The sequence below is a fragment of the Poromitra crassiceps genome (genome assembly GCF_964638095.1).
Source record: "Poromitra crassiceps genome assembly, chromosome: 1".
In the NCBI taxonomy this organism is placed as follows: domain Eukaryota; kingdom Metazoa; phylum Chordata; class Actinopteri; order Beryciformes; family Melamphaidae; genus Poromitra; species Poromitra crassiceps.
The window spans coordinates 30422917-30450208 of NC_139623.1; the positions used below are offsets into that span (position 1 = coordinate 30422917).

A 27292-nucleotide genomic window follows, 5' to 3' on the forward strand; every position below is an offset into this window, starting at 1 on the left:
CTGCATTTGTGTGACTCACAATTAAAACTCTTTAATGTCTTTCATTTCTCTGTTATTATGAATGCACTGGCCAACAAAAGGTTGGGAGCCCCACGGAGGCTACAATTCACATTGAAAACCCAATAAATCAACCGACTCTTAGACAGTCTAGTCAATATACAGCATGGAAATATGGAGCTACAGATGGAGATGAATATTCTTTTGATGTGGGTCGGTAATTGACCGCTGTCCTATAAATAGGACTACACCTACAGATGATAAAATCTACCCGAGACAGTTGACGAAAACAATGGTGGTCAGCTAAAAATGTTAATCCCTGTCTGTGGTTTGAGTGAATTAGAGCTGCAACAACTAATCAATTAGTTGTCAATTATTAAATTAATCACCAACTATTTTGATAATGAATGAATTAATCAATCTTTTTTAACACATTCAGTGCCAAGGACGTCTGTGCACGTCCTAAAAAAAAGTAACGTTCAGTGCCAAGGACGTCTGTGGACGTCCTAAAATCATAATTCATATTATTCCATAATTCTGCTGTTTAAGGTCGTACCCAGCCAGTGAGCATGAATCCCTTCAAGGGATCACACGGCGCCACCTTAAACATCGTCACAGGAGCTGCTCCACCCACCTCAGATCCTTTACTTTGTACAGGAGACAGCGGAGAAAGCCGTGGAAACCGATGCATGCTTTCTGCCAGAGCCGTATATATTGCTCCGTCTACAGCGAGAGTGGGCTCGGCTGCATCCGCGCTCACAACTGAGCTCTTATGCTTCTATCTATCTCCACACGATTTCCTAGAAAGCCGAACGGGCCAAGCCTTTTCGTTCAGTCGCGTTTGCCAGCGCGCATCATTTCCTTGATGCCCATCAAGGAAATGATGCGCGCAGCAAAGCTGGGATCTGTCCGGGGCAAAAACGGAGTCGAGAAAGCAAACTCTGTGCGTGTGGGAGGAGCCCGCAGCTCAGAGGTGGAGGGGGGGGGGGGGGGGGGGGGAGAGAGGGGTGTGTGGCTGCACAGAAACCACACCACACGCCACCACATCAGAAAACACCAGCCAGAGTCAGTGAATGTGCTCGAAATTAGAGTGCAAAAGGTATTCATAAAAGGGGCTATATCTTGGAAAGAAAAAAAAAACGACAGAAAACCCTTGAAAGTGCACTTTTTTGAGAGGCTGTAATTTCATAATGGAACTGTCTAGAAACAAAATTTCTTCTTTGGAAGAAGCAGGAGTGTTCAATGTTTCATTAAAGTCCAGCCCCGTTAATATAGCCATAATAGAAAAAATTCTATAGCTGTTTTCAACTGAATGGAAGTGAATCTGGCACAGGCTCCAGACAATTTTACTGAAGCGCTGTGGCACTGAATGTGTTAAGAAAAAAGAAAGTAAAAATTATCTGATTCCAGCTATCTTAGATGTGAATATTTTCTGGTGCCTTTACTTCTCTCTATGACAGTAAACGGAATGTATTTGGATTGTGGACAAAACCAGACATTTGAAGACGTCCTCTTGGGCTTTGGAAAACACTGATTGAAAATGTTTCACCATTTCCTGACATTTTATAGACCAAACAACTAATCGATCATTAGTTGCAGCCCAAGAGTCAATGTGCACCTGTTTACAGACGTGTTTGGCCATGAGCTGGCGTAAATGTTGTGAAAGGTGCAGCGCGTGGAGTGCGAGGTGAGCGGTGTGTTGACTGCGTCGTGTGCTTATTGGCTCAGGAGTATAAGCGTAAGCAGCTGGAGGAGCAGCGTCAGTCAGAGCGGCTGCAGAGGCAGCTGCAGCAGGAGCATGCCTACCTGGTGTCTCTGCAGCAACAGCAGCAAGACAAGAAGCCCCAGCTCTACCACTACAACAAGAACCTGGAGCCCAACAACAAGCCTGCCTGGGCACGCCAGGTACACGCATCACCTACGTCTGAAGCATTCAGGGTTCCAACATGTGGATAAAATAACATACAAGTAGAATTTCCTCCACACTATGCCGGTCTGGGAAAGTATTAAAGGAAGGCTTTGCTGATTTTCAACCCGCATGTGCGCAGACAGAGAAAATAAAAAGAAACAATAACAGCCACCTTCGAAGCTGCCCTCGAGCAACATCTGCTCACTTCCTGTACAGAATGATGCGTTTTGCATCATTCTGGACACGGAAGTGCTGGAATAAACTGCGGAGCTCTCGGTGCAGGAAAACATGAAGACAAGGTAAAGGCTACCCATCTGCATAAATACTGTAATTGTAATGATACAAAGCGGGTTGTAAATTGGCAAAGCCTCCCTTTAACAATGAATTTGATCATTTCCAGGTCTTGAATAATTTGGGAATTTGAAAAAAAAAAAAAAGTCTGGAAAAGTATGAAAAATGTTGTGGTTCAGGTCCGATACACACATAATTCTAGCTTTTATGTTGTAGCTCTACTTTTGAGTCCACAGTTTTTGTTGATGTGAAGAATGATAGTTGAAGTTCAGATAGAGGGGTGCTCTTATTACCCAGCCGCTGTCAGCATGCATTACAGTAAATCAAATACTGGCTAAAATCATAGTCATAGACATAGTCTTAGAAAAACAACCGTGTAGGAACCCTGCCAATCAGCTCACATATTCTAATATTTTGTGGCTGTGAAGAACAATCTTCATCTGTACAGTGATATGACCTAGTTAACAGGGCAAGGTGTCTATCTGTGTAAATTATATTGAACACCAACCAACATCTTAAAAACAAATCAAGGTCTGGGAAAAGTATGGAATTTTTTAATGGAAATGTGTAGGAAACCTGAGCATTACACACCAGTCACATTACTTGTCATTGCCTTAAAGAGAGATCAGTTTGATATATTCCTGGTTGTGTCCTTCTTTTTTTAGGTGGAGGAGCGCAGTAAGCTCAATAGACAGGGCTCACCCAAAATCTGCACCACTGTCTCTGACACTGCCATCCAATCACGCTCTGACTCTATCAGCCAATCGGGAGCGGTCCAGTCTGCCCAAACCCCGCCGATGCAGAGGCCTGTTGAACCCCAGGGGGGGCAGGGCAAGGTGTGTGCGTCTTTGCAAGTGTTTTGAATGCAATTGATTAGAACCTCTTAGCATTTGGAGTGTGAGGAAAATAGTGATAAATAAAACTGATGCCTTTCTCATCTATATTCTTGAGCTGCACTACCTGAGAATCCGAGCTTTACTTACGCCTCCTTTTTCTTCTTTTTCCTCCTTTCCCCCTCCACCAATCTGTAATTACTTCCTTCCCACAAATCTAAAATTCTGTCGTCTTAAAATCCAAACACAAACTGCATTCTTCCCACACTTTGGCCCGGTTCTCCGAACGGCTTGTGCATTCTTCCTTCCACTCTGCCCTCCGCCCTTCCTGCTTCGCTGCTGCTGCTGCCCTCTGCAGTTCCAGATGGCTCACTTGGTTCCACTGAAGCCTTACGCTGCCCCTGTCCCCCGCTCCCAGTCCCTCTGTGACCAGCCCACTAAGACCATGTCCGCCTTCCCGACCCAGGACCCCTCCCTTACCCCCACACCCCGCCCCATCCACTCCCGAGAGCTGGTGCGTCAAAACTCTGACCCCACCTCTGAGATCCCTGCACCACAGCCACACCCAATCAGAGAGGACCGCGGCCCCTGGATCCGCCTGCCAGATGTGGAGCTACCACCCAAGGTGAGATCCTCACATACTAGTGGTAGATTTTGGCTCTACAGTGGGTGCAGAATCTAAACCGTAGCCCCCCTTTACACCTGGAATTAACTTCAGCTTCTCTCCAAATATGATTTAGCTGGATTACATTTACATCTGGCATTAAAGTGCCTCCATGTTACACAATAAAATCTGTACTTTTCCCTCGACAAAATGCACATTGCTGCACACATCTCTTCACATATCTACTTCCAACTGGCGAACTCCTTGTCTCACCTGTTCCCTGTGTATCCTGACAATCAGTTTTTACGTTTGGCAGCAGTGCTGGCTGACTAAACTGAGCACTAGACACACCCCTAGACCAGTAACATGATGTTAGGGTCCAGCTACTAGACACACCCCTAGACCAGTAACATGATGTCAGGGTCCAGCTACTAGACACACCCCTAGACCAGTAACATGATGTCGGGGTCCAGCTACTAGACACACCCCTCGACCAGTAACGTGATGTCAGGGTCCAGCTACTAGACACACCCCTAGACCAGTAACATGATGTCAGGGTCCAGCTACTAGACACACCCCTCGACCAGTAACATGTCAGGGTCCAGCTACTAGATGCACCCCTAGACCAGTAAGATGATGTCAGGGTCCAGCTACTAGACACACCCCTAGACCAGTAACATGATGTCAGGGTCCAGCTACTAGAGACACCCCTAGACCAGTAACATGATGTCAGGGTCCAGCTACTAGACACACCCCTAGACCAGTAACATTATGTCAGGGTCCAGCTACTAGACACACCCCTAGACAGTAACATGATGTCAGGGTCCAGCTAATTCAAGGAAGGGGAGCAGCAACTGAGCAAGGTGAGGTGGCTCAGTAAGCTAGCTAATGTAGCTGGCCTAACCTTGCAATAGCTGGCAAGGACAAAATAGAATGAGAAAAATAAGCCAAACATGCCTGTCCTTGCTCCTGTCCTTGGTGCCTGGTGTCACAACTACACGTTCTTTACCTAACCGGAGCCTGAACTCCTCTGTGGACATGGCGGTGCAATATCTGGCAGCATCACATCACTGTTATCCTGAGATTCTCCCCTCAGTCTCCCCCTGGGTGGAGCGCTAAGACTCATGGCGGCAGCTTGTTCTTGCCTTCTCTGCAAAATCTCTGTTGCAGTTTATTATGGTTCACGAGGACGGCTGAAGTGTGGACTCCGATCAAATGTGGTTGAAAGTCATCCGTTACATTTTTCACAGTTGCATTCCTCTCTGCAGTCATGGTTACTTCAGCTTTTGGAAATATGCAGTTCCCCAGGTAAACAGCTGCATTTTTTTGCACTCCCATAACAAAACAGCCACCGCCTCCAACAGGGGGAAGGCTTGGAGCCAACAGATACCTGACAAATACCCGAGCAGAGTTAGAATTTCCATTCAGAAGCACTGACCTTCGTATGTTCACCTACTGTAGAACTATATTTTACCTGTTTTTTCTTGTTGTTTTGCCTTCCTTTAACTGTTTTTTAAAGGTGAGGAATTAGCTTTTTTATCCACTAGCCACTGGTAGATTCTTCAATTCTCCCAGCCCCCTTTTGTATCAGTGTTAAATATGACTTTAAAAAACATATGACCATTATAAGCTGCAGTTAATGAAAAACATGACACACATTTATAAGCTGCATTTAATGTATTTTTTTCAAGTATGTCAATGATGGAACACTTAAAGAAAATAATATTGATAATATGACAAGAAGCATATCTAATGCTTTCAATAGCGCAGAGAGCAGGACTGAACTTATTAGGTGGACCTATATAGAAGCTGGGCTCTGTGTGTCAGTTCATTCTTGTGCAACACTTTTTGTGATGCACACTGCTTGGGGGAATTATAGTCCACAGTATGTTGCTGTTTAGGCTGCAGAGCTCTGCATAAAGCAAATTAATTACAGTGCACAGTATGCTGTTTAGTTCTGCAGAGCCCTGCATAAAGCAAATTAATTACAGTCCACAGTATGCTGTTTAGTTCTGCAGAGCCCTGCATAAAGCAAATGAATTACAGTCCACAGTATGCTGTTTAGTTCTGCAGAGCCCTGCATAAAGCAAATGAATTACAGTCCACAGTATGCTGGTTAGGCTGCAGAGCCCTGCATAAAGCAAATCAATTACAGTCCACAGTATGCTGTTTAGGCTGCAGAGCCCTGCATAATGCAAATCAATTACAGTCCACAGTATGCTGTTTAGGCTGCAGAGCCCTGCATAATGCAAATCAATTACAGTCCACAGTATGCTGTTTAGGCTGCAGAGCCCTGCATAAAGGAAATGCATTATGAATTACAGTCCACAGTATGTTGTTTAGGCTGCAGAGCCCTGCATAAAGGAAATGCATTATGAATTACAGTCCACAGTATGTTGTTTAGGCTGCAGAGCCCTGCATAAAGGAAATGCTGTATGCGGCGGTACAGTAGGCAGTACAATACAAGTCAAACAAGCATCAAGCAGCTGGAGGCTGGTGTGCTATTCACATAAAAGGAAGTAGCTCTGTGCTTTTTCATGTTTGTTTTGAATATATATCATATTTGTTTTGAAGCTACATTGCCAAGTATGGTGCTCAGGAGTGGTCGTGGGAAAGAAAAAAAGGCATATTGGACGTAAATCGAGGGCCCTGCTTAAGCTAACTAACTAAACTGCTGATTGTTTTGAAATCATTATTATTTTTTCCCTGAGTTTGGGCAAGCTTTGCTCACCCGCCTCAGTAGCTGGTGGGACAAGATTACTAGTCACTGCTCCATGTTGCCCACATTTGGCCAGTGTTAATTTCACGCTATGCTCTCATGTGCTTGAACCTGGGGTGGCAACGCTGCTGCCCTGAAGAAAGAGCTTGATCATTATATACTACAGTGGAATCCGCTTCTAGTGATCACACTTCTAGTGATCCGTACTCCGCGCTTACAGTGATCATTTTGGGCCTTGTCCCACCTGAGAACAATGGAAAAAATGTTTAAAACTATAGTAATTTTATTTTAAAAATTTTACCTTGAAACTGCCAAAAATAAGCCGAGATACAGCAGCAATACTCGGTGCATGTCTGTCTGTATATAGAGAGATCTCTATCTGTGGAGAGATAATGGCGTCTCTGTCTACGCGAGACCCCTGTGTTTGAAACAGCTGGAGGCCTAACTTACTGCATGAATTTTTAAAGTCAATAACATTCCTACTTTATATGTACTGTATTCATGTAATACATATGCAAATGTCAATTAGATGGTAATCTGCATGAGAAATAAAGAAGAAGAAAGAAATCGGTTATAATGATCATCTGCTTATAGTAGGGATGTCACAATATATCTTCCCACAATATATCGCGATATCAAAATGTGACAATATGTATCATTGAGATGAAATCTCATATCGTGAGAAAAAGAAGCTGAACATGGTGGCACTGATCTGCATCGGATTGCATGCTCGCTCTCCTTTTCATTGCTTTGTTTGAACAGATGAGGGATGTTACAGACACCGAGGATGAAAATGGTGAAATTACTCAAATTAGCGTGGAGGATGCCCCCTCAACTTACAAATTGATCGCAAAAAAATAGTTAAAATATCGTATCGTTATCGAGAACCCAATATCGTGTATCGTATCGTGAACTGAGTGTATCGTGACACCCCTAGCTTATAGTGATCAATTTGACCCGTCCCAAGGTGATCACTATAAGAGGAGTGCACTCGTATCATTAATCTCTGTGCACTTCCAGAGGTGGTTTGTGTGATCACATCTTCAATGCGTCTTGAGGGTGCATTCACACCCTGTGTTTAGGGTTTGCTCAGTGTGACAATATACAATACAGCCTAGACACCCAGGGCCGGCGCGTGCCATTCTGCCGCTCTAGGCGAGAACAAATTATGCCGCCCCCAATTGGCAACACCATACCAGCATCAAAGTATGCATGATGCAATATGCAGGCGTTTACTTAGACTTAAACAAAGGCGAATTGTTATGAGTTGTTGGCAAATAAAGCTTGTTTACCTTTCAGAAGTGGACACCTGCGTCAGCAAAGGTCTTTAAATAAATCCAATCATCCTCTATTAGGATTCTCTCTGCCAGTTCATTTTATATGGAGATTGTTGCCAGTCCATTAAGTCTGTCTTGTTTCATTGTAGGCTACTACTGCAGATGTAGTTTCAACTTTGAGAAACCAGATATTGTATTGGAATTTTGGTCTCTCCAATGAATGGGCAGGCAAAGTGCGCACTGCGCACCGCACAGGGAAACAGATTGTTTTGGAACCCAGAAACAACGTTAGAATATCGCGCTAATTTACTGATTACACTAATACTGGTACACACATATGAGCACATGGCCTAGGCTACCTTAACCCAAAGTTAATGATGTAAATTAATCTACTTGTATGTCCCTTTTCCTCAATCAAGCGGGATGGAGAATGCATGATGACCCACCCTCCTCTGCCTCTGATTGGCTAGTAGTAGTGCTTGTTTAGGCATGAGGAGTGATGATTGGTTGGGTTAGGGTAAGAATATCAGCGTAAGCCAATCAGAGGCATAGTAGGGCGGGCGGTTCGTGCCGCGGACAGCAGGGAGAGCATGCAGCAGAGGCAGAGCGCTGGAGAATATTTGGAGAGCTGCAAGTGAAGGCGCACAATTTGCCGCCCCTCCAAGTGCCGCCCTAGGCGCTCGCCTATGTCGCCTATATGTACGAACCGGCCCTGACACCTAGGACACCTATGTGTTAATGCTAGGTGTAAACGGTGTCATTGGGTTCAAACACAATAAATCCCGGATCATTCGTTTACGCATTTGCAAAACAACTGGTCAATGTGTGGGGCCATGAGAGGGCAGCTGTAGCTCAGGAGGTAGAGCGGCTCGTCCACTAATCGCTTTGGATAGAAGAGGTCGGTGGTTCGATTCCCGCCTCCTCCAGTCTGCATGTCGAAGTGTCCTTGGGCAATATAGTGAACCCCAAATTGCTCTTGATGGTGTGCCAGCACCCTGCGTGGTAGCCTGCCACCCATCGGTGTATGAATCGGTGAATACCTACTGATTGTAAAGCGCTTTGGATAAAAGCGCTATATAAATGCAGGCCATTTACCATTTTGCCATGATGATTTCATTCTCAGATACCCCAGAGGACGGCCTCCATTGCCACGGCTCTCAACACCAACCTTACCTCTGGCATAAGGCATCCAGTGAGAGCCAGGTACTAAACACACCCAAATTATTTGATCAGGTATCTCCTTAAATTAATGCTCCTTAAATTGTGCTACATTTGATGATGAGTGATTGATGATAAATGATTTGTATCCTCAACTGTGCCAGCAACCCAGATCTCAGCCGCAATGATCGCTGGGAGAGAGGCGACAGTATGAGCATGGTATCCAATCTGCCCCAGACCGGCTCCCTGGAGAGGCACCGCATCCTCAGTGAGTCCCTATCTCCCTACTGTCATTCCTCTACACATTGTCTTTGCAGTAAGCCAGATCTCAACAGCATAACTCCACTGTATGACGTTGTTGTTTTCAGGTTCCTCCAAAATGGATTCACCCATTCTTTCCCACGATGGCCGTCATAAGCCTGGGGAATCTCGCACCTCTTCCCGCCCCGGTCGTCCTGCTGTAAGAAATAGTTTTTACCAGCTAATACTGGCTCTCCTTCCTCACTTTTAAAACTAGTGCAGAGATGGCTGTATGAGTTTCTGGAGCCTCCTAATATTGCCCAGATCTGCAGTAGCTTGTTTTCGACCACGTTATTCGGATGACATCTGCGTGACGTCTGGGGGGCAGCTCTCCCAGTGCTACTATGGAGAATGGAGGAAAGCGAGTATGCAAGAGGGTTGGATGCTGCTCCACGCTGCAGGTATCGCCAGAAGATTGCAAAACATATAGGATATGATCCATATGCAATGAAGAGAAACGATTTTTCCAGCAACTTGTCCGATTTTGTTAGTGCTTTCCTATCGCTTCCTATGTAGCCTGCTGCTGGTTACCCCCCAGCATGATCACGTGGTTTGCAAACAAGCCAATGGTCTCACCCGGGTCGCCATCTTGACGTGACGTCACCTGAAAACAAGCTATTGAAAACAAAAGCCAGAACTTTAACATATGCCCATTTTGATCTCCTGTAAGTATGCTAACTTAAGGTTTTCTCTCTTTCCACATTATGCTTTATCATAACCTCTTTTTTTTACCCCACGCCATTTCCTCCCTTCCATGTTTCTCCTCTCAAATCCCTATTTGTCCACTCTGCCTTCAATGTGCAGAGTTACAAGAGAGCTATAGGAGAGGTTAGTATCACTGTGCTTGCTATCTCTATCTCTTGGTGTGTATGTTTGTGCGTTGTGCATGGCTGTCATGAGCTCGTAAAGCCTGCTGCACCTGTAGCCCTGGTGTATTAAAGGGATAGTTGTGATTTTTTTCGACAGGTTGTATGAGGTACTTATCGATAGTCAGGGCCCTACCCACAGTAGGGCTGTCAAAGAATATTCTATATTCAAATATATATTCGAATATATAAATTAAAATAATATTCAAATATGAAAAATTAATATTCGCTTATTATTATTATTATTTACAGCATAAAAAACATACATTTAGGTTTCATACAAAAACACACAAATAAGCATTATGAACAGGCAGAGTTCGATTGCATAGTGTCACATGTCGATTTCCAGCTTATCAATTAAACTCGTGTCTAGGGGCATTTTATCACCATCGACTACTGTAAAATGAATTTGGCAAAGATTACAAGAAGATTAGGCTGTTGACTGTTGAACTTAGCCGAATTGGCTGGGCCATAGGCGCAGGACGTTTTGGCACCATCGGGTCGTCACTCGTCCTTCAGCCGGGGTCTGAACAGCACTGTCGTCTTCTTTAGCAGTGAGAGGCGTCCAGGCCTCACTCATTCAGGTGTGCCTCGTCCCAAAAAGGCAAGATTAAAATATTAGTTATGAAACTTCCAGGTAGCTCCTAGCTAGTCTGACATTCTTCTCGTGGACTCTTGTCTGCCTCACACCGGAACTACTTCCTTCCGGAAGCAAGAGAGAATTGGTCACCCTCTCAAGCCTTCTTAAAGGCACAGCGTCCATTATACTTCCACCAAGCAATTCAACCATTCAACGATGGTTGGACGATATGCTATATTTTGACAATTTTCAGTGCTTTACTTTGCCGTCAAACAGCCCTTTCATTTGGCACTGACCGTAGAACTACCATATTCCTATGCATAAAGCAAGCACTGTGCCCTGTGATACCCAACCCTCAGGTAAGATATGAATGAAACGAGTTACCATATAAGCAGTAAAGAAATGCTTTTTTAAATTTCATTCATAACAACGCTACAGTCAACATTTCTGTTTAAAATACATACTACAGCATGCGCTGGGACGCGTCATCAGTGATGTTAGCTGGGGTCGTAAGGTGTTTCGGGTCTGTCAACATCATACACCCTCGCCCAGTAGACCCGGCCGATTAAGACCCCGACCCGCGTCCCAGAAGCCGCCGCTCACGGATAAGCCTTCCTACTCTGTCTGCAACGTTGCCCGCGGAAGGGTTGATCACGCCCAATCCTGCTGCAATAGAGTTAGTGCTACACCGCAGTATTGAAAGACCCTTCGGTGCATGGAGGGTCTAAGGCCCTGTGGGTGACTCCAGGCCGGGCTCCTCCTTCGTCTCACCAGACCCTCCCAGGGAAAAGGCAATCCTACCATGGGCAGAGAGGATGCCTCAAGAAGGCCTCGCTCTAGCCTGAAGGACCCCAGGCCGCGCCGATCTTTGCACAGATTTTCAGGAGGTTAATCCGTAGCGTTTGATTTGATTTGATTTGACTTTATTTGGTGAAATGTCAACAATGAGACAGGGAAACACAGACAATCACCGAGGATAAAAACACAATAAAGCCATTGGCTTATTTCCATTGCGGTCCTCTAACAAACAACATAGGGACAAAGACATCACACGAATGGGAATCACCTTCTATACTCAAATTAAGACTATTACATTATTACTAGATTGAATAGGAATAATGGCACACTTGAATATTATACAATACATAAACATTTGTTGTTACATGTAAGGAATTAACATAGAAAAACAAGAAAAACTAGGAGGGGGAGGGAGTGGGTTTGCGGGGAACGGGGGTTAGCAGTGGGAAGTGGAGGGAGAAGCTCGTTTGTGGATTTCTCCCTCACAAGAGAGCCAGGCTGGGGTGCTAAACCCATCCCGTACCGGATGCAGTCTCTCCGACCGTCAACTGTCTCTCCAGCTTGTCACCAAACTATACTTGTTACCTTACCTTGTAAGTATACGAGTTACCATATAACCAGTAAAGAAATGCTTTTTAAAATTTCATTCATAACAACGCTACAGTCAACATTTCTGTTTAAAATACATACTACAGCATGCGCTGGGACGCGTCATCAGTGATGTTAGCTGGGGTCGTAAGGTGTTTCGGGTCTGTCAACATCATACACCCTCGCCCAGTAGACCCGGCCGATTAAGACCCCGACCCGCGTCCCAGAAGCCGCCGCTCACGGATAAGCCTTCCTACTCTGTCTGCAACGTTGCCCGCGGAAGGGTTGATCACGCCCAATCCTGCTGCAATAGAGTTAGTGCTACACCGCAGTATTGAAAGACCCTTCGGTGCATGGAGGGTCTAAGGCCCTGTGGGTGACTCCAGGCCGGGCTCCTCCTTCGTCTCACCAGACCCTCCCAGGGAAAAGGCAATCCTACCATGGGCAGAGAGGATGCCTCAAGAAGGCCTCGCTCTAGCCTGAAGGACCCCAGGCCGCGCCGATCTTTGCACAGATTTTCAGGAGGTTAATCCGTAGCGTTTGATTTGATTTGATTTGACTTTATTTGGTGAAATGTCAACAATGAGACAGGGAAACACAGACAATCACCGAGGATAAAAACACAATAAAGCCATTGGCTTATTTCCATTGCGGTCCTCTAACAAACAACATAGGGACAAAGACATCACACGAATGGGAATCACCTTCTATACTCAAATTAAGACTATTACATTATTACTAGATTGAATAGGAATAATGGCACACTTGAATATTATACAATACATAAACATTTGTTGTTACATGTAAGGAATTAACATAGAAAAACAAGAAAAACTAGGAGGGGGAGGGAGTGGGTTTGCGGGGAACGGGGGTTAGCAGTGGGAAGTGGAGGGAGAAGCTCGTTTGTGGATTTCTCCCTCACAAGAGAGCCAGGCTGGGGTGCTAAACCCATCCCGTACCGGATGCAGTCTCTCCGACCGTCAACTGTCTCTCCAGCTTGTCACCAAACTATACTTGTTACCTTACCTTGTAAGTATACGAGTTACCATATAACCAGTAAAGAAATGCTTTTTAAAATTTCATTAATACAACGCTACAGTCAACATTTCTAACACATACCCACATCAGTAGGCTACATCTATTGCATAGGCTGCACTGAGAGTAAATTGTAAATGTGATGCATTTACAGGGAATGCATTTACTGCATAATACTCTTGTCTCCAGGGTGAAAGGCATTTGGTCATCGCTATCATAATCACAATTTATTTTCTTTTTTGTAGCCTATTGTTCAATAAACCGTTGAAAGTCTGATCCAGCAAACGGCTGATCTGCAGCAGTGCTTGCTTTATGTGTAGGAATATGGTAGTTCTATGGTCAGTGCCAAAGGAAAGGGGTGTTTGACGGCAAAGTAAAGCACTGAAAATTGTCAAAATATAGCGTACATGTACAACTGACATTGATTTGCTTAGGTGAGCCTTCTTTTAGGTGACTAAATGACATTTTTGCTCATGACCCCATTCACAGAATCACACAGCTTGACTTCCCTGTTGCTGCTGCTCTCCGCTGCTCCAAACAGGGAACTCGCTGGGTGCATTCTACTGTGGGTCGGCCACTGACTATCGATACCTCGTACAAGCCCACATAAAAAAATCTGAGATATCCCTTTAAGCTGTCTCTTCACCTATCTTTTGTGTGTAACCTTTTTTTCTTACTTTTTTCAGACATTTTTAAATGGTCCCAATTTATGCACAGACTCAAAATCCAACCTTTCAGCCCATCTGGCGTCCGGGTAATGCAGCACTAGATTCCCTGCTGAAGCTGGATTGAGGGTATGTGTCCTGCTTGCTACAGTAGCGCCTCCTCTGGTCAATTCGGGGCACCTGGTCGGGGCGGAAGGGAACTGGTGGGAATAGCATGATCCTCCCACATGCTATGTCCTGCCGTGGAAGCTCCCGCTGTCAGGTGAAAAGAAGCAGCTGGAAACTGTGCATGTGTCGGAGGAAGCATGGTGCCAGTCTATGGCTCTCCCCAGATCGGCAGAGGGGGTGGAGCAGCGACCGGGGCAGCAGGGGGAAATTGGCCAAGTACAATTGGGGAGAAAATGGGGGTAAAATCAGTAAAGAAAATAAATAATAATAATTATATTATGTATATGTATATATATATATATACTGTGTATATATATATATATATATATATATATATATATATATATATTTTTTTTTTTTTTTTTTTTTTAAGTAAAAGACTATGGAAGAAAATTTCAAGAAATTCTCCAAGTTTGCCAGAGGGTCCGCGAAAGGTTTTCAGGAAAATAAATAATAAAAACTTAAAATAATATTTTATACATTACATTACATTACGTCATTTGGCAGACGCTTTTATCCAAAGCGACTTACAATAACACATTCTTGTCAGCAATAGAGCAATCAACTATGTAACACAGTCTATGATAACTACAACTTCTGAAGGAACAGTGGTACAAGTTAAGGTTAGTTTAGATTTTCTTTTTTTTTTTTTAAGAGAGAGAAGTTAGTTAAAGAAGGGCCCAGATGGAGCCTGAAAAAGTGAGTCTTTAGTCTTTTCCGAAAGATAGGCAGTGATTCGGCCGTCATGACCGAAGGTGGAAGCTCGTTCCACCATTGAGGTGCCAGGGACAAGAAGAGTCTCGAACGGGATGAGCGACTTTTGAGCCCCCGTAGTGAAGGAGGGGCGAGGCGTCCTGCGCTGGTGGATTTTATGGAGTTTATGCTTTAAATCTAAAATGGTTCATGGATTACATTCTAATCTAACAAACCTATTAATTTAAAAGTCAAGCACATTACCGTGGAAACAAGCTTAGCCCAAAATCACAAATCAGAATGAGGGGGCCCCGGTATATTTTCTATCTTGTAAGGGGTCCTTGGCTGAAAAACATTTGAGAACCTCTGGTCTAAAGTGTCTGTCTGTGTGTGTATTTGCGTGTAGGACCATGGCCTCTATGCCAACAAGGAGCGTGCTGAGGAGCAGCCAAGACCCCCCGTTAAGGCCAATGATTATTCCTCCTCGTCGGACAGCAGCGAAAGCAGTGAGGAGAGCGAGAGCGGCGAGGGAGCAGAGGAGGAAGAGAGCCCCACAGAGCGGTCAGTCATGTCTACACAGCGCGACATTCAGGAGGAAGACACTTGTATTTCTTCTTGTTGGTGAATGTTGCTTTTTGTTTCAGTCACAGGGATGCAGACACGGACTCGGTCAACACCATGGTGGTTCACGAGGAAGAGGGCGAGGGAGGAGAGTGCGAGCAGGCAGGAGGCTATGGAGATCAGACCATGCTGGTGCAGAGGGTGAGTCATTTAGAATAATTTATAATGCAAGAACGCTTAAAGCCCACAAACATGAACGCCTGGCACACAGCGCCTCAAAAGCACCATGGCAACTAACGTTACTTTAAAACAAAGTAAATAAAAAATGGATTAGGTTTGCCTATTGTTCTTCTTCCTTTTGTTTTGTTGACGGAAGTAACATTAGTTGCCATGGTGCTTTTGAGGCATCCATGTTTGGAAAGGAGTTCCGGCTATGTATTTACTTCGAAAATGACCGTTCCTCGTAATTCTGGATGAATATTTCACAGCGTGGTGAGTACACGAGTCACAACTTGTACATACAGTATGAGTGTTTTAGCGCTGTTGGAGTTAGGGATGTAACGATAACCGGTTTTAATGATAATTCCTTGCGATAACCGTACCATTTCAAATTTTCATTATCATTAAAACCGTGGTACCATGATTACCGTGGTACCGTGATTACAGTGCTTTGAAAAACATGGTAAATACTGTCCATCATCAACCAAAGTTGGCAACAGTTTCCCAGATGCAAGCGTGCAGCCTTGGAGAAATTATTTCATTGAGTGTATCAATCCTTTTTTGGGTCTGAGTTTTCAATATAAAACGTTGTAAAATTATTTCAGTGAGTCTCTCAGTACTTTTTGAAAATTTTCAGCAATTTGTTACGAATACCGTGATAATACGATAACCATGATAATTTTGGTCACGATAATCGTGATGTGAAATTTTCATACCGTTACATCTCTAGTTGGAATGTGTATTTTTGTGAGTGAACAGTGTACCGTCCACTACCGTTCAGCTGCTCAGCTGACTAGCGGAGGGGTGCACCGCACTTTATATTGCACGCACAGAGGAGAGAAAGGCATGTCCATTCTCATCTTACTATCGGGAATATGGCAAATAGACAAATCTCCCAAAATGTTGGCGTGTCCCTATATATATATATATATATATATATATATATATATATATATATATATATATATATATATAGGGACACGCCAACATTTTGTATATATATATATATATATATATATATATATGTGTATATATATATATATGTGTATTGATTGATGACTTTATTACAGACTCAAGTGTTCCATAAAAATACATAAATACAGTACAGATACAAGGACACAACATATATTAAAAAGATACATAAAGGCATCGTCTCCAGTGTTTCCATAGACCAGAGGAATACCTTGTATCACTCTGTTTAGTTTCAGTGAGTGCAATTATCAACTTGTTTTTTGACTCTAGGAGTCGACACATAAATCTATACATAAAATTCCTTAACATAGCATGGAAGGTGGGTACATTACTGATCACAAACATAGTACTTGCACTTGTCCATCTTGGGAGCTTAAGCAGAATCCTGAACGCATCATTATATGCAACCTGAAGTTTTTTCAGTTTTGTGGTGCTATAATTACACCAGAGGTGAGCTGTGTACAGTGGAGTACAGTACGCTCTGAACAAGCAGATTTTTACATTGTCTGTACACATATAAAACTTTCGGGCCAACATGTTGGCCTGTGCATAGAGCTTTCGACACTGGCGCTGCACATCATCATCATCACATAACTCATCTGAAATGATGTGACCCAGGTACCGTACTTTCTTCACCACATCAAGAGTGCGATCAGACAAAAGAAAGGGGGGAAACTTTTGCTTCTGATCCTCCTTGGTTTTTGCAATCAGAATAACACTCTTTTTAGGATTGAACAAAATATCATATTGAGCTCCATAGTTAGAGCAAACTTTAAGCAGTTCCTGTAGACCAGCACTACATGGAGATATGGTGACCAGATCATCCGCGTAAATCAGGTGATTGATAAGACTGTCCCCCACCATACATCCAGTCTTGCAATCTTTAAGCTGCCTAGAGAGGTCATCCATATAAACATTAAAGAGGACAGGTGACAAAATCCCACCCTGCCTCACCCCATTAGTGACATGGAAGGGTGCAGATACACTACCCCCCCATCTAGCTTGCATGGTTTGATGCTTATACCAAAACTGCAGGATCCTTAACAGGTAAGGTGGTACCCCTCTGTCTTGGAGTTTACCAAACAATTTCCCATGATTTATCCTGTCAAAGGCTTTGGATGCGTCCAAGAAGCACATAAATACTGTGGAGTTCTGTCGTCTATATTTACTAACAACTTCTTTCAGTGCATAAATACATTGGTCTGTGCCAAGCTTACTTTTAAAACCAAACTGATTATCCATGGTTGCAATATATTCACTAAGTCTATCTAAAAGTATCCGTTCTAGAACTTTGATAGTATGCTAGCCAAAGCTATTGGTCTGTAATTTTCAATGCTAGATATTTTACCAGTTTTGTCTTTAATTACGGGTACCAATAATACAGACAACAAGGAATCGGGTAGCATGCCATGCATTAACAATCCTGTGAAACACATGGCAAGCAACACAGATATTCTACCACTAGCATATTTTAAATGCTCTGCTGTTATCTGGTCAAGACCACATGCTTTGTTCATTGATAGTTTGTTGATGGCATAGCATACCTCATCAGGTCTTATAATCACTCCATCATCAATGGAAACATTTTCAACATTAAAATCGTCGCTCTTGACACAATTAAAAATGTCACTGTAATGTTTTCTCCAGCGCTCCACAATATTTTCAGGCCCAGTGATTCCATCAATACTCGATGGCAAGGGCACCTTACTGTTATTGATATATGTATATGTCCAACATTTTGTATTTTGTATTTATATATATATATATAATATATATATATATATATATATATATATAGGGACACGCCAACATTTTGGGAGATTTGTCTATTTGCCATATTCCCGATAGTAAGACGAGAATGGGCATGCCTTTCTCTCCTCTGTGCGTGCAATATAAAGCGCGGTGCACCCCTCCTGCTAGTCAGCTGAGCAGCTGAATGGTAGTGGACGGTACACTGTTCACGCGTGTATATTTATATATATATATATATATACACACACACACACACACACACACACACACACACACACACACACAGAGTTGCAATCAGAAATATTCAAGATTTTAAAGATTTATCAATTAAAGAGCAAGATTCTGCTTTGGATGACTTCTTTATGAGTTGAGTGATACATGAAATCAACACAGAAAATGCATGATGTAGTATTTGTGTGTAACAGTATATTTTGATAAGATAGCCATGTCACAATTATGGCAAATCTCCCAAAATGTAGGCGTGTCCATATATATATATATATATATATATATATATATATATATATATATATATATATATACACGTTAGGGTTAGGGTTAACATTGGCTTGAAAACAAGCTTGGTTACAACTGTTACTTAACAATTTGTGGTTACTGTGATGTAACTGTAATGTGCTACCAAAACTCAAGCAGTTCATTTCATATTTGAGGTGGCCATCGGTGCAGATAGAGAAGCTGAGAGCGAACTGTTCATAAGGTTTGGTAATACATACGTTTTGTTTGTGTGTGTTTCTCTTGTGCCTGAAAGACACCAGAGAAGCGGAGCCATAATGGATACACTAACCTGCCAGATGTGGTGCAGCCCTCCCACTCACCCACTGATTCAGCCACTCACTCGTCCCCTGGGAAGGACTCTGTGTATGATGTAAGTTTAGCTGTTGCTAAATGTATCGGTCTTAAAGACCACATGAACCCAAGTGGCGCGAGGGTTGGTAACGTACAGTATCAGACTGAAAACAGATATTGCCTGAGATGAAAGAGGGTTGCGAGGCGGGCCATAGCGAGTGGGCTTCGGCAGAACCAGGCAGCCGGCTGCTTCCATGTACACCAGTGCGGACATGCCGAGCCACGGTAAATACAATATTCCTGGAATGCGATTTTAACGAACCAGTTAAATGTCCTATGCATTCTACATCAAATGAAGACATTAACGTTTGCTTTATTTTGTATGTTACATACTTAACTCATTGAGTGCCAAGGACGAGTATGTTCGTCAATTGGTTTAGTAACGTAGAGTGCCAAGGACGAGTATGTTCGTCAATTGCGTTTTTTGACGGTGGGACGTGGATCCAAGCCAGATCCATCTCCTGTAAAATTTTGGGGCATGTTGAATGTGTATAACCTATTTTACTGACCCATTAGGTGGCGACAGTGCTCTCCAGATTAGAGAAAGGTCCGGGATGACCCCCGGAAAACAGCAGGAAAAAGCCCCGTGATGAAAAAGAAACCGCTCATGCTGCAGCCAGAGCCATATAGATTGCTCTGGCTGCAATCTGACGTTGGCTGCGAACAGCAGTCAATCCGCGCACACAACTCAGCCCCTCTGTCTCTGCTGTATAGTTTCTCCACACGATTAGCCGCCAGAAAGGCAGCACCCGACGCCGAAGGGCCAAACCTTTCCCTGCAGTCCGGTTTGGCATTTCCGTGTCGCGCTGGGAACCGGCGCACAAAAACGGAGCGCTCCGAAAATAGACTGGGTGCGTGTTAGGCTGTGTGTTAGTGTGGGGAGGAGTTTGCAGCTGAGGGGGGGAGAGGGGGGTGGGGCACGCAGTGCACCACACAACTACACCACGTCACTACATCAGAAAATATTAGCTTCAGACTCAGTGAATGTGCTTGAAATGCTGCATTTCACAAAAGGCGGAATAACTCAGCTTCTAATTTGAAATGTGTCTTTTTGCTCAAAACAGCCTATCTTCTCCGGCTCATAACTAAAGAACGGAAAATGGTATCAATAAACTTTTTTTTGCAGATGATAGAAGAGAGTCTCATCGTTCTTTGTGCGTGTTCGGTGTTTACATAGTAATATCACACAATATTCTGTGGGCCTCGAGAAATCACTGAAAAACGCTCTGAAACTCTGGCACTGGGAGCGTCCGTTCTCCAAAAGTGGCTGGCACTCAATGAGTTAATGGCCAAGTTATTAGTTACTTTATTGGCTAGAAATTCTGCCAGGTTACAGGCAGTAGGCGGCCATTTGCCTGCTGAATCTTCTCGAATTGAAGATTGATTGACAGCTGTCATCTCATGATATGATTGGTTGAAATGGGGTAGAAATTTGATAGTACTAGCTGACGTCAGCATACTGAATGAAATCTTGAAAAATTAACTTTCAAGATTAGATTTTTGTGATTTTTTTTTCATACATTATTAAAGGAGGGCTTTACCGATTATCAACCCACTTTGTATCATTATAATGTCATTAATATAAGCAGATGGGCAGTCTTTTCCTTCGCTATATGTTTTCCACTCGGAGAGGACATGGACTTGGACTCTAGGATGAACTGATTACCGTAGATTTTGGTGGTCAAATTTCAAGGTCACTGTGACCTCACAAACCCCATTTCCAAGCTTGTTAACGCGATATCTCAGCAACGCCTTGACGGAATTTCTTCCAATTTGGCTCAAACGTCGACTTGGACTCAAGGATGAACTGATTAGATTTTGGTAGTCAAAGGTCAAGATCACTGTGACCTCACGACCGTCCGTTTCAAGCTCGTTAACAAGATATCTCAGGAACGCCTTGAAGGAATTTCTTCGAATTTGGCACAAATATCCAGTTGGACTCAAGGATGAACTGATTACATTTTGGTGGTCAGAGTTCAAGGTCACTGTGACCTCATGAACACCATTTTCTAGCTCGTTAATGCAATATCTCAGGATCGCCTTGACGGAATTTCTTCACATTTGGCTCAAAAGTCTTGACAGACATGGATGTCAACTGCTCACTTGGCGGAGGCATATATTCGCTGTGCGGTCATTCGAGTTTAATTGTTGAATGCGTTATGTACTCGTCAGGGTTTCAGTCAGCCAATCACATCCTCAATTTTCTATATTGCACATGGCTACTTTTTCCATCAATTAATGCAAGCAGTCAGATAAATATCAACTTGCTTTATTTTTTATTTTTTAGAAAGTGCTTTAAAATCTGAATGTCAACATAAATTTTAAACATAAATGATTAATCTGTCAACGATTCGATGCATCGCAATGCATCTTATAAACGATTAATGTTGACACCCGTAGTAACTACGTATATAGGCCTAGAGATGGAGTTTTTCCTATTTTGTCTGACACAGTAAAATCTCCACTGACATGTTGCACAGGGCCGAAGATTCCTAACAGAATGCTGTATGACTTGTATTGCTTCTCTGCTCCACCAGTATCAGTCCAGAGGTTTGGTCAAGGCGTCTGGCAAGTCCTCCTTTACCACTTTTGTGGATCTGGGCATGTACCAATCACCAGGGGGCACCGGGGACAACATATCTATCAGCGGTGAGTCTTCTTTGAAGCTTTTCAGACTTGCATCAACCTCTGTTTGAAGTGTGTTATATGTTAAAAGATTTGTGTCCAGAAAGCCTGAAGTCCTGAGAGAAGAAGAAGAAGAAGAAGAAGAAGAAAATGACCTGAACAGTCCCAAATGAAAGAAAGAAATTGGCCTGGCTTGTCTTTTGCCCTCACTAATCCAACCTATTCTGCTGCTGCTCCCAGGTATTGGCTCCAGGTTTGAGCAGCTGAAGATGGAGGTGAGGAAAGGCTCCATGGTGAATGTCAATCCCACCAACACGCGCCCCCCCAACGACACACCGGAGATTCGCAAGTACAAGAAGAGGTTCAACTCTGAGATCCTGTGTGCTGCTCTCTGGGGTGAGACTGCAATCTGTTCTTCGAAATGTTATAGCCACATTTAAACTGGAGCCCTTTTATTGTTAGACTCCATGTACATGTACACCAATACTTACAAGTAGGTTAGATCAAGCTAAACGCCTTAAGCCAACTACCGTATATTACTTAGAATGTGGTTAATCATTGGAGTAGTCAAAAATGGAGAGAATGCACACCGTGAAATCTCAGTGAGGTGCTGGTGACGGACAAGAATCCATAGGAAAAATAGAAACCGCACACTCTGGCTCCGATGCAATGAGTTTAATAAATAGACAACATTTCGGCCTGGTGGCCTTTGTCAAGTCAAAGGCCACCAGGCCGAAACATTGTCTATTTGACAACGTTTGTCTATAGACGTTGTCTATAACGGTTTCTATTTTTCCTATAATCATTGGAGTAACCATACTGGGATTTAACAAGGGAGTACTGTGACATCAGTCAGGTTATTGGAAGGTTGTATGGACATATCCACAATCACTAGAGATTCAAAGGCATTTTCACAAATGTCTACTAGAATTTCACCTGATTACAATCAAGGGGTCCAAACTGGCCTGGGTATTTGAAGTTAGTCAAGCCAAGAGAGATGCCCCCTCTGTTGCTCTCTGCAGAACAAGTCCACCCACCCACCAAATCAATGGAACTAATTCCACTTCTGTGTCTGCCTAATATCTATCTATCAAATATGACAGCTGTAATATCTCCCCTTATGGTGAGGTTCTCAGTAGTGAGAAGAAATGATCTCTCCTGTCTGGTTAATTGATTTAACCGACTCCTATCTATCTGGTCCATCATGGAGAAAGAGACTTGACACTCTTTAGTTGTCAGATATGTCAAATTGTCCAAAGAGTATTGCTGCTAGTGGAGAGCAGGAAGCGAGGTCAACAACGGATGGTAAATATTGGTTCTATTTCCATATATAGATATACTGTAGAATATATCCATAATATGGACCAGACAGCTACTGTATATGGGTGGCAAGAAGAAAGAGATTGTCAGGTTGGCACCAGCAGCGATGGCCACGGGCTACATGGGGTTGACACCCTGGTTCCACTTGCTTTAAATACATGTCTGCTGCAGAAATCCCACTTCCAGGGCTTCAAATATTATTATTTTCTTTACATGAAAGTGGGAAACATCAAAATAAGAGACAATTAAAATAATTTAAATAAGTGAGAGAGAGAAAACAGAACAACAAACAAACACGGGGTTCCCACATCTTTTCAGAGAGGCTTGTATGTATGAACTAGGGAAGCACAATGAGCTATACATTTGTAAGAATACTGTACGTTAAACAGGAGTCACAGAACATTCTTTTTAATGACACAAATATACAGCAAGGCAAAAAAAGGAGCTACTTGGAGTTTGAAAAGAATTTATTATTTAATGAGAAGTAATTGTATCTGCGTACTGCAAAGAGTTACAAAGCAGAAAACATGTTCAATTGATACAGGCAAACACAAAAACGCAACGCGTTTCAACCGTTGGTCTTCGTCAGGCTGTATCAGGCTGTATCATACAACTCCAAGTAGCTCCTTTTTTTGCCTTGTATTCTATTTTGCCTGCTGAGCTGCTTTGGTCCACATTTTTTGTGCTTTCCAGCAGAATTATTATTATTCTCAGTCAGAGTGAGGACAATAATTGAATTCATTTTGTGCAAAAAATGAAAAGAAAAAGCTGTGCGTGTGTCCAGGTGTGAACCTGCTGGTGGGCACAGAGAACGGTTTGAAGCTGTTGGACCGCAGTGGGCAGGGCAAGGTCTACCCCCTCATCAACTCCCGCAGGTTCCAACAGATGGACGTCCTGGAGGGCCTCAACCTGCTCATCACCATATCAGGTTGTTAGTGCTACTCGCCACTCATCTGCTCTCGCTGCAGAGGAGCCACTGGATTGGTTACTGCTGTCCCTGATGTTGGCGTCGGAGTACTGTCTTTATTGGAATGCAAAATACTAGATGACAAATTGTGGCATTCTGACTTTGCACTTCAAAAAACACCTGAAAGGTCTGTATTTCAGGGTCTCCGGGTAGTACAGTACAGTACAGTACAGTACAGTACAGTACATAGATTCCCTGCCTACCAACCCGAGGGTCGCAGGTTCGAGCCCCCCGTGTTACCTTGGGCTTGGTCTGACGTTCATACAGGCACAATTGTGCCTATGGGTGGGAGGCCGGATTAAGCGTATGTGTCCGGGTCAATGCACTAGTGCCTCCTCTCGGGGGCGCCTGTTCAGTGAGGGGAACTGGGGGGAATAGTGATCTTGTGAAAAGAGGTAAAAACACACACATCCAAACCCGAATAGGGCAGGTGCAGAGCTAAAGGTAAACTAAATTGGAAAAAGAAAGAAAAGCTTGCACACTGAAGGGCTCCAAGTCAATCCATTTAATATAGCACCGGTAGTTACGTTTGGGGCAGCACCGATGAAGCGCAGGGTGCTGTCCAAAACGTTACCACCAATGAAGGGTGGGGTGCTGCCCGAAACGTTACCACCAATGAAGGGCAGGGTGCTGTCCAAAACATTACCACCGATGAAGGGCGGGTGCTGTCCAAAACGTTACCACCAATGAAGGGCGGGGTGCTGTCCAAAACGTTACCACCAATGAAGGGCGGGTGATGTCCAAAACGTTACCACCAATGAAGGGCGGGGTGCTGTCCAAAACGTTACCACCAATGAAGGGTGGGGTGCTGTCCAAAACGTTACCACCAATGAAGGGCGGGTGCTGTCCAAAACGTTACCACCAATGAAGGGCGGGGTGCTGTCCAAAACGTTACCACCAATGAAGGGTGGGGTGCTGTCCAAAACGTTACCACCAATGAAGGGCGGGGTGCTGCCCAAAACATTACCACCGATGAAGGGTGGGGTGCTGCCCAAAACATTACCACCGATGAAGGGTGGGGTGCTGTCCAAAACGTTACAACCGATGAAGGGTGGGGTGCTGTCCAAAACGTTACCACCGATGAAGGGTGGGGTGCTGCCCAAAACGTTACCACCGATGAAGGGTGGGGTGCTGCCCAAAACGTTACAACCGATGAAGGGTGGGGTGCTGTCCAAAACGTTACCACCGATGAAGGGTGGGGTGCTGCCCAAAACGTTACAACCGATGAAGGGTGGGGTGCTGCCCAAAACGTTACAACCGATGAAGGGTGGGGTGCTGCCCAAAACGTTACAACCGATGAAGGGTGGGGTGCTGTCCAAAACGTTACCACCGATGAAGGGTGGGGTGCTGCCCAAAACGTTACCACCGATGAAGGGTGGGGTGCTGCCCAAAACGTTACAACCGATGAAGGGTGGGGTGCTGCCCAAAACGTTACCACCGATGAAGGGTGGGGTGCTGTCCAAAACGTTACAACCGATGAAGGGTGGGGTGCTGTCCAAAACGTTACCACCGATGAAGGGTGGGGTGCTGCCCAAAACGTTACCACCGATGAAGGGTGGGGTGCTGCCCAAAACGTTACAACCGATGAAGGGTGGGGTGCTGTCCAAAACGTTACCACCGATGAAGGGTGGGGTGCTGTCCAAAACGTTACAACCGATGAAGGGTGGGGTGCTGCCCAAAACGTTACAACCGATGAAGGGTGGGGTGCTGCCCAAAACGTTACCACCGATGAAGGGTGGGGTGCTGTCCAAAACGTTACAACCGATGAAGGGTGGGGTGCTGTCCAAAACGTTACCACCGATGAAGGGTGGGGTGCTGTCCAAAACGTTACCACCGATGAAGGGTGGGGTGCTGCCCAAAACGTTACAACCGATGAAGGGTGGGGTGCTGCCCAAAACGTTACCACCGATGAAGGGCGTGGTGCTGGCCGAAAGGTTACCAACGCTGCTATATTAAATGGATTGACTTGGAGCCCTTCAGTGTGCGAGAATATTGTGGTTCTCCCACGCGCTACATCCTGCTGGTGAAACTCGACTCGACTGCACATGTATAGGAGGAAGCGTGTGCTAGTCTGGAGCAATGACACCCTAACAGGGAATTGGCCAAGTACATTTTGGAAGAAAAATGGGGGGGGGGGGGGGGGGGGTGATCGGAAGGAAAAAAAACATTTATTTTTTCATCTGTATATTGCGAATTGTATGATGTCATGATGCTGCTGTCTTTAACTAACTACAGTAGCCATAAATGTATAAATTAGCCTCCATAGTAATGGATTTTCCTTTGTGTGTCCATTAAGGCAAGAAGAACAAGGTGCGTGTTTACTACCTGGCCTGGTTGAGGAACAAGATCCTCCACAACGACCCTGAGGTGGAGAAGAAGCAAGGCTGGACCACTGTAGGGGAGATGGAGGGCTGTGTGCACTACAAAGTGGGTGAGTGACGGAAGACTATTTGTTATTGTTGTTTACCCCACCCCACACAAATTCCCATAAATGTGTTTGCCTCCCTGGCACTGTGAATTATTGATTGCAAATATCTCATGTCAACTGGCCTTGTTGTTATTCTTTCCAGTGAAATATGAGAGGATAAAGTTCCTGGTGATCGCTATGAAGAACGCAGTGGAAGTGTATGCATGGGCACCCAAGCCTTATCACAAATTCATGGCCTTCAAGGTAAGGCTCCCCTTTCCTGTGAGCTGGATTAGTTCTTCCAGGCCAGTCAACCAGAAGAGCATTCAGAGTGCTTATCTTCTCATACTCTCCTCTCCTCCGCTCCCCAACCCCACCCCCCTCACCCAGTCTTTTGGAGACCTCCCTCACCGGCCCTGCCTGGTGGACTTGACAGTGGAGGAGGGTCAGAGGCTGAAGGTTATCTATGGCTCCACTGCTGGCTTCCATGCTATCGATGTGGACTCCGGAAACAACTATGACATTTATATCCCTGTTCATGTGAGTTGTACAGTTAATCCGTGTTCCATTTGCACTGGGAACTAGGAATATCCCAGTTGAGTGACGCCACACTCGAGTTGACCACATTCCAGTAAAACAGCCAGGGTTAGCATTATGTATTTTTGTAGGCCAACTCAGCTAGTCATGCACTTCTGGTTCCCTCATCTAAAAGTCAATTATGAAACAGTGCAGTGGACATCGTGTTCAGCAAGATCACTTTTATGACTTTTGAAGCATTTTCTGAAAATCGCAATTAAAAGACCTGCATTTATGCTTTGAAAATAATAAAAGCAGCCCTCATTTGGGAGGAACAGAAAGTTTGCCATTTCATAAACTTTTCTTAACCACCAACAACCTTATTTCAAGCATTTAACCAAAATCCCCATACAAAAATCCCATTGACTAAGCGCTAACATCCAGGTCTTCCGGACTCATTCCTGTGATACTCTACAACAGTTGATAAACAACACATTATGCTGTATTTTGCGCATACAAACATCGTAGCAACATATGTCCACAGATAGAAGTTAGACAGTACTGTGTGTACGAGTGATTTAATGAGACACAAATAAGACAGAAGT

At 44.1% G+C, this 27292-nt stretch overlaps 1 protein-coding gene across 1 annotated transcript in view; it reads left to right on the top strand.

The window, feature by feature from the left end:
* The window catches only part of mink1 (misshapen-like kinase 1), an 87197-nt gene that overhangs the window by 54444 nt on the left and 5461 nt on the right, over window positions 1-27292 (top strand). The window contains exons 13-27 of the mRNA XM_083648109.1: window positions 1726-1902; window positions 2863-3033; window positions 3497-3655; window positions 8754-8833; window positions 8953-9056; window positions 9157-9248; window positions 14888-15042; window positions 15126-15243; window positions 18755-18871; window positions 21390-21501; window positions 21718-21873; window positions 23582-23725; window positions 26061-26195; window positions 26335-26435; window positions 26562-26711. Coding sequence (XP_083504235.1) covers window positions 1726-1902; window positions 2863-3033; window positions 3497-3655; window positions 8754-8833; window positions 8953-9056; window positions 9157-9248; window positions 14888-15042; window positions 15126-15243; window positions 18755-18871; window positions 21390-21501; window positions 21718-21873; window positions 23582-23725; window positions 26061-26195; window positions 26335-26435; window positions 26562-26711 — 1971 coding nt within the window. The remainder of the gene's footprint in view (window positions 1-1725; window positions 1903-2862; window positions 3034-3496; window positions 3656-8753; window positions 8834-8952; window positions 9057-9156; window positions 9249-14887; window positions 15043-15125; window positions 15244-18754; window positions 18872-21389; window positions 21502-21717; window positions 21874-23581; window positions 23726-26060; window positions 26196-26334; window positions 26436-26561; window positions 26712-27292) is intronic.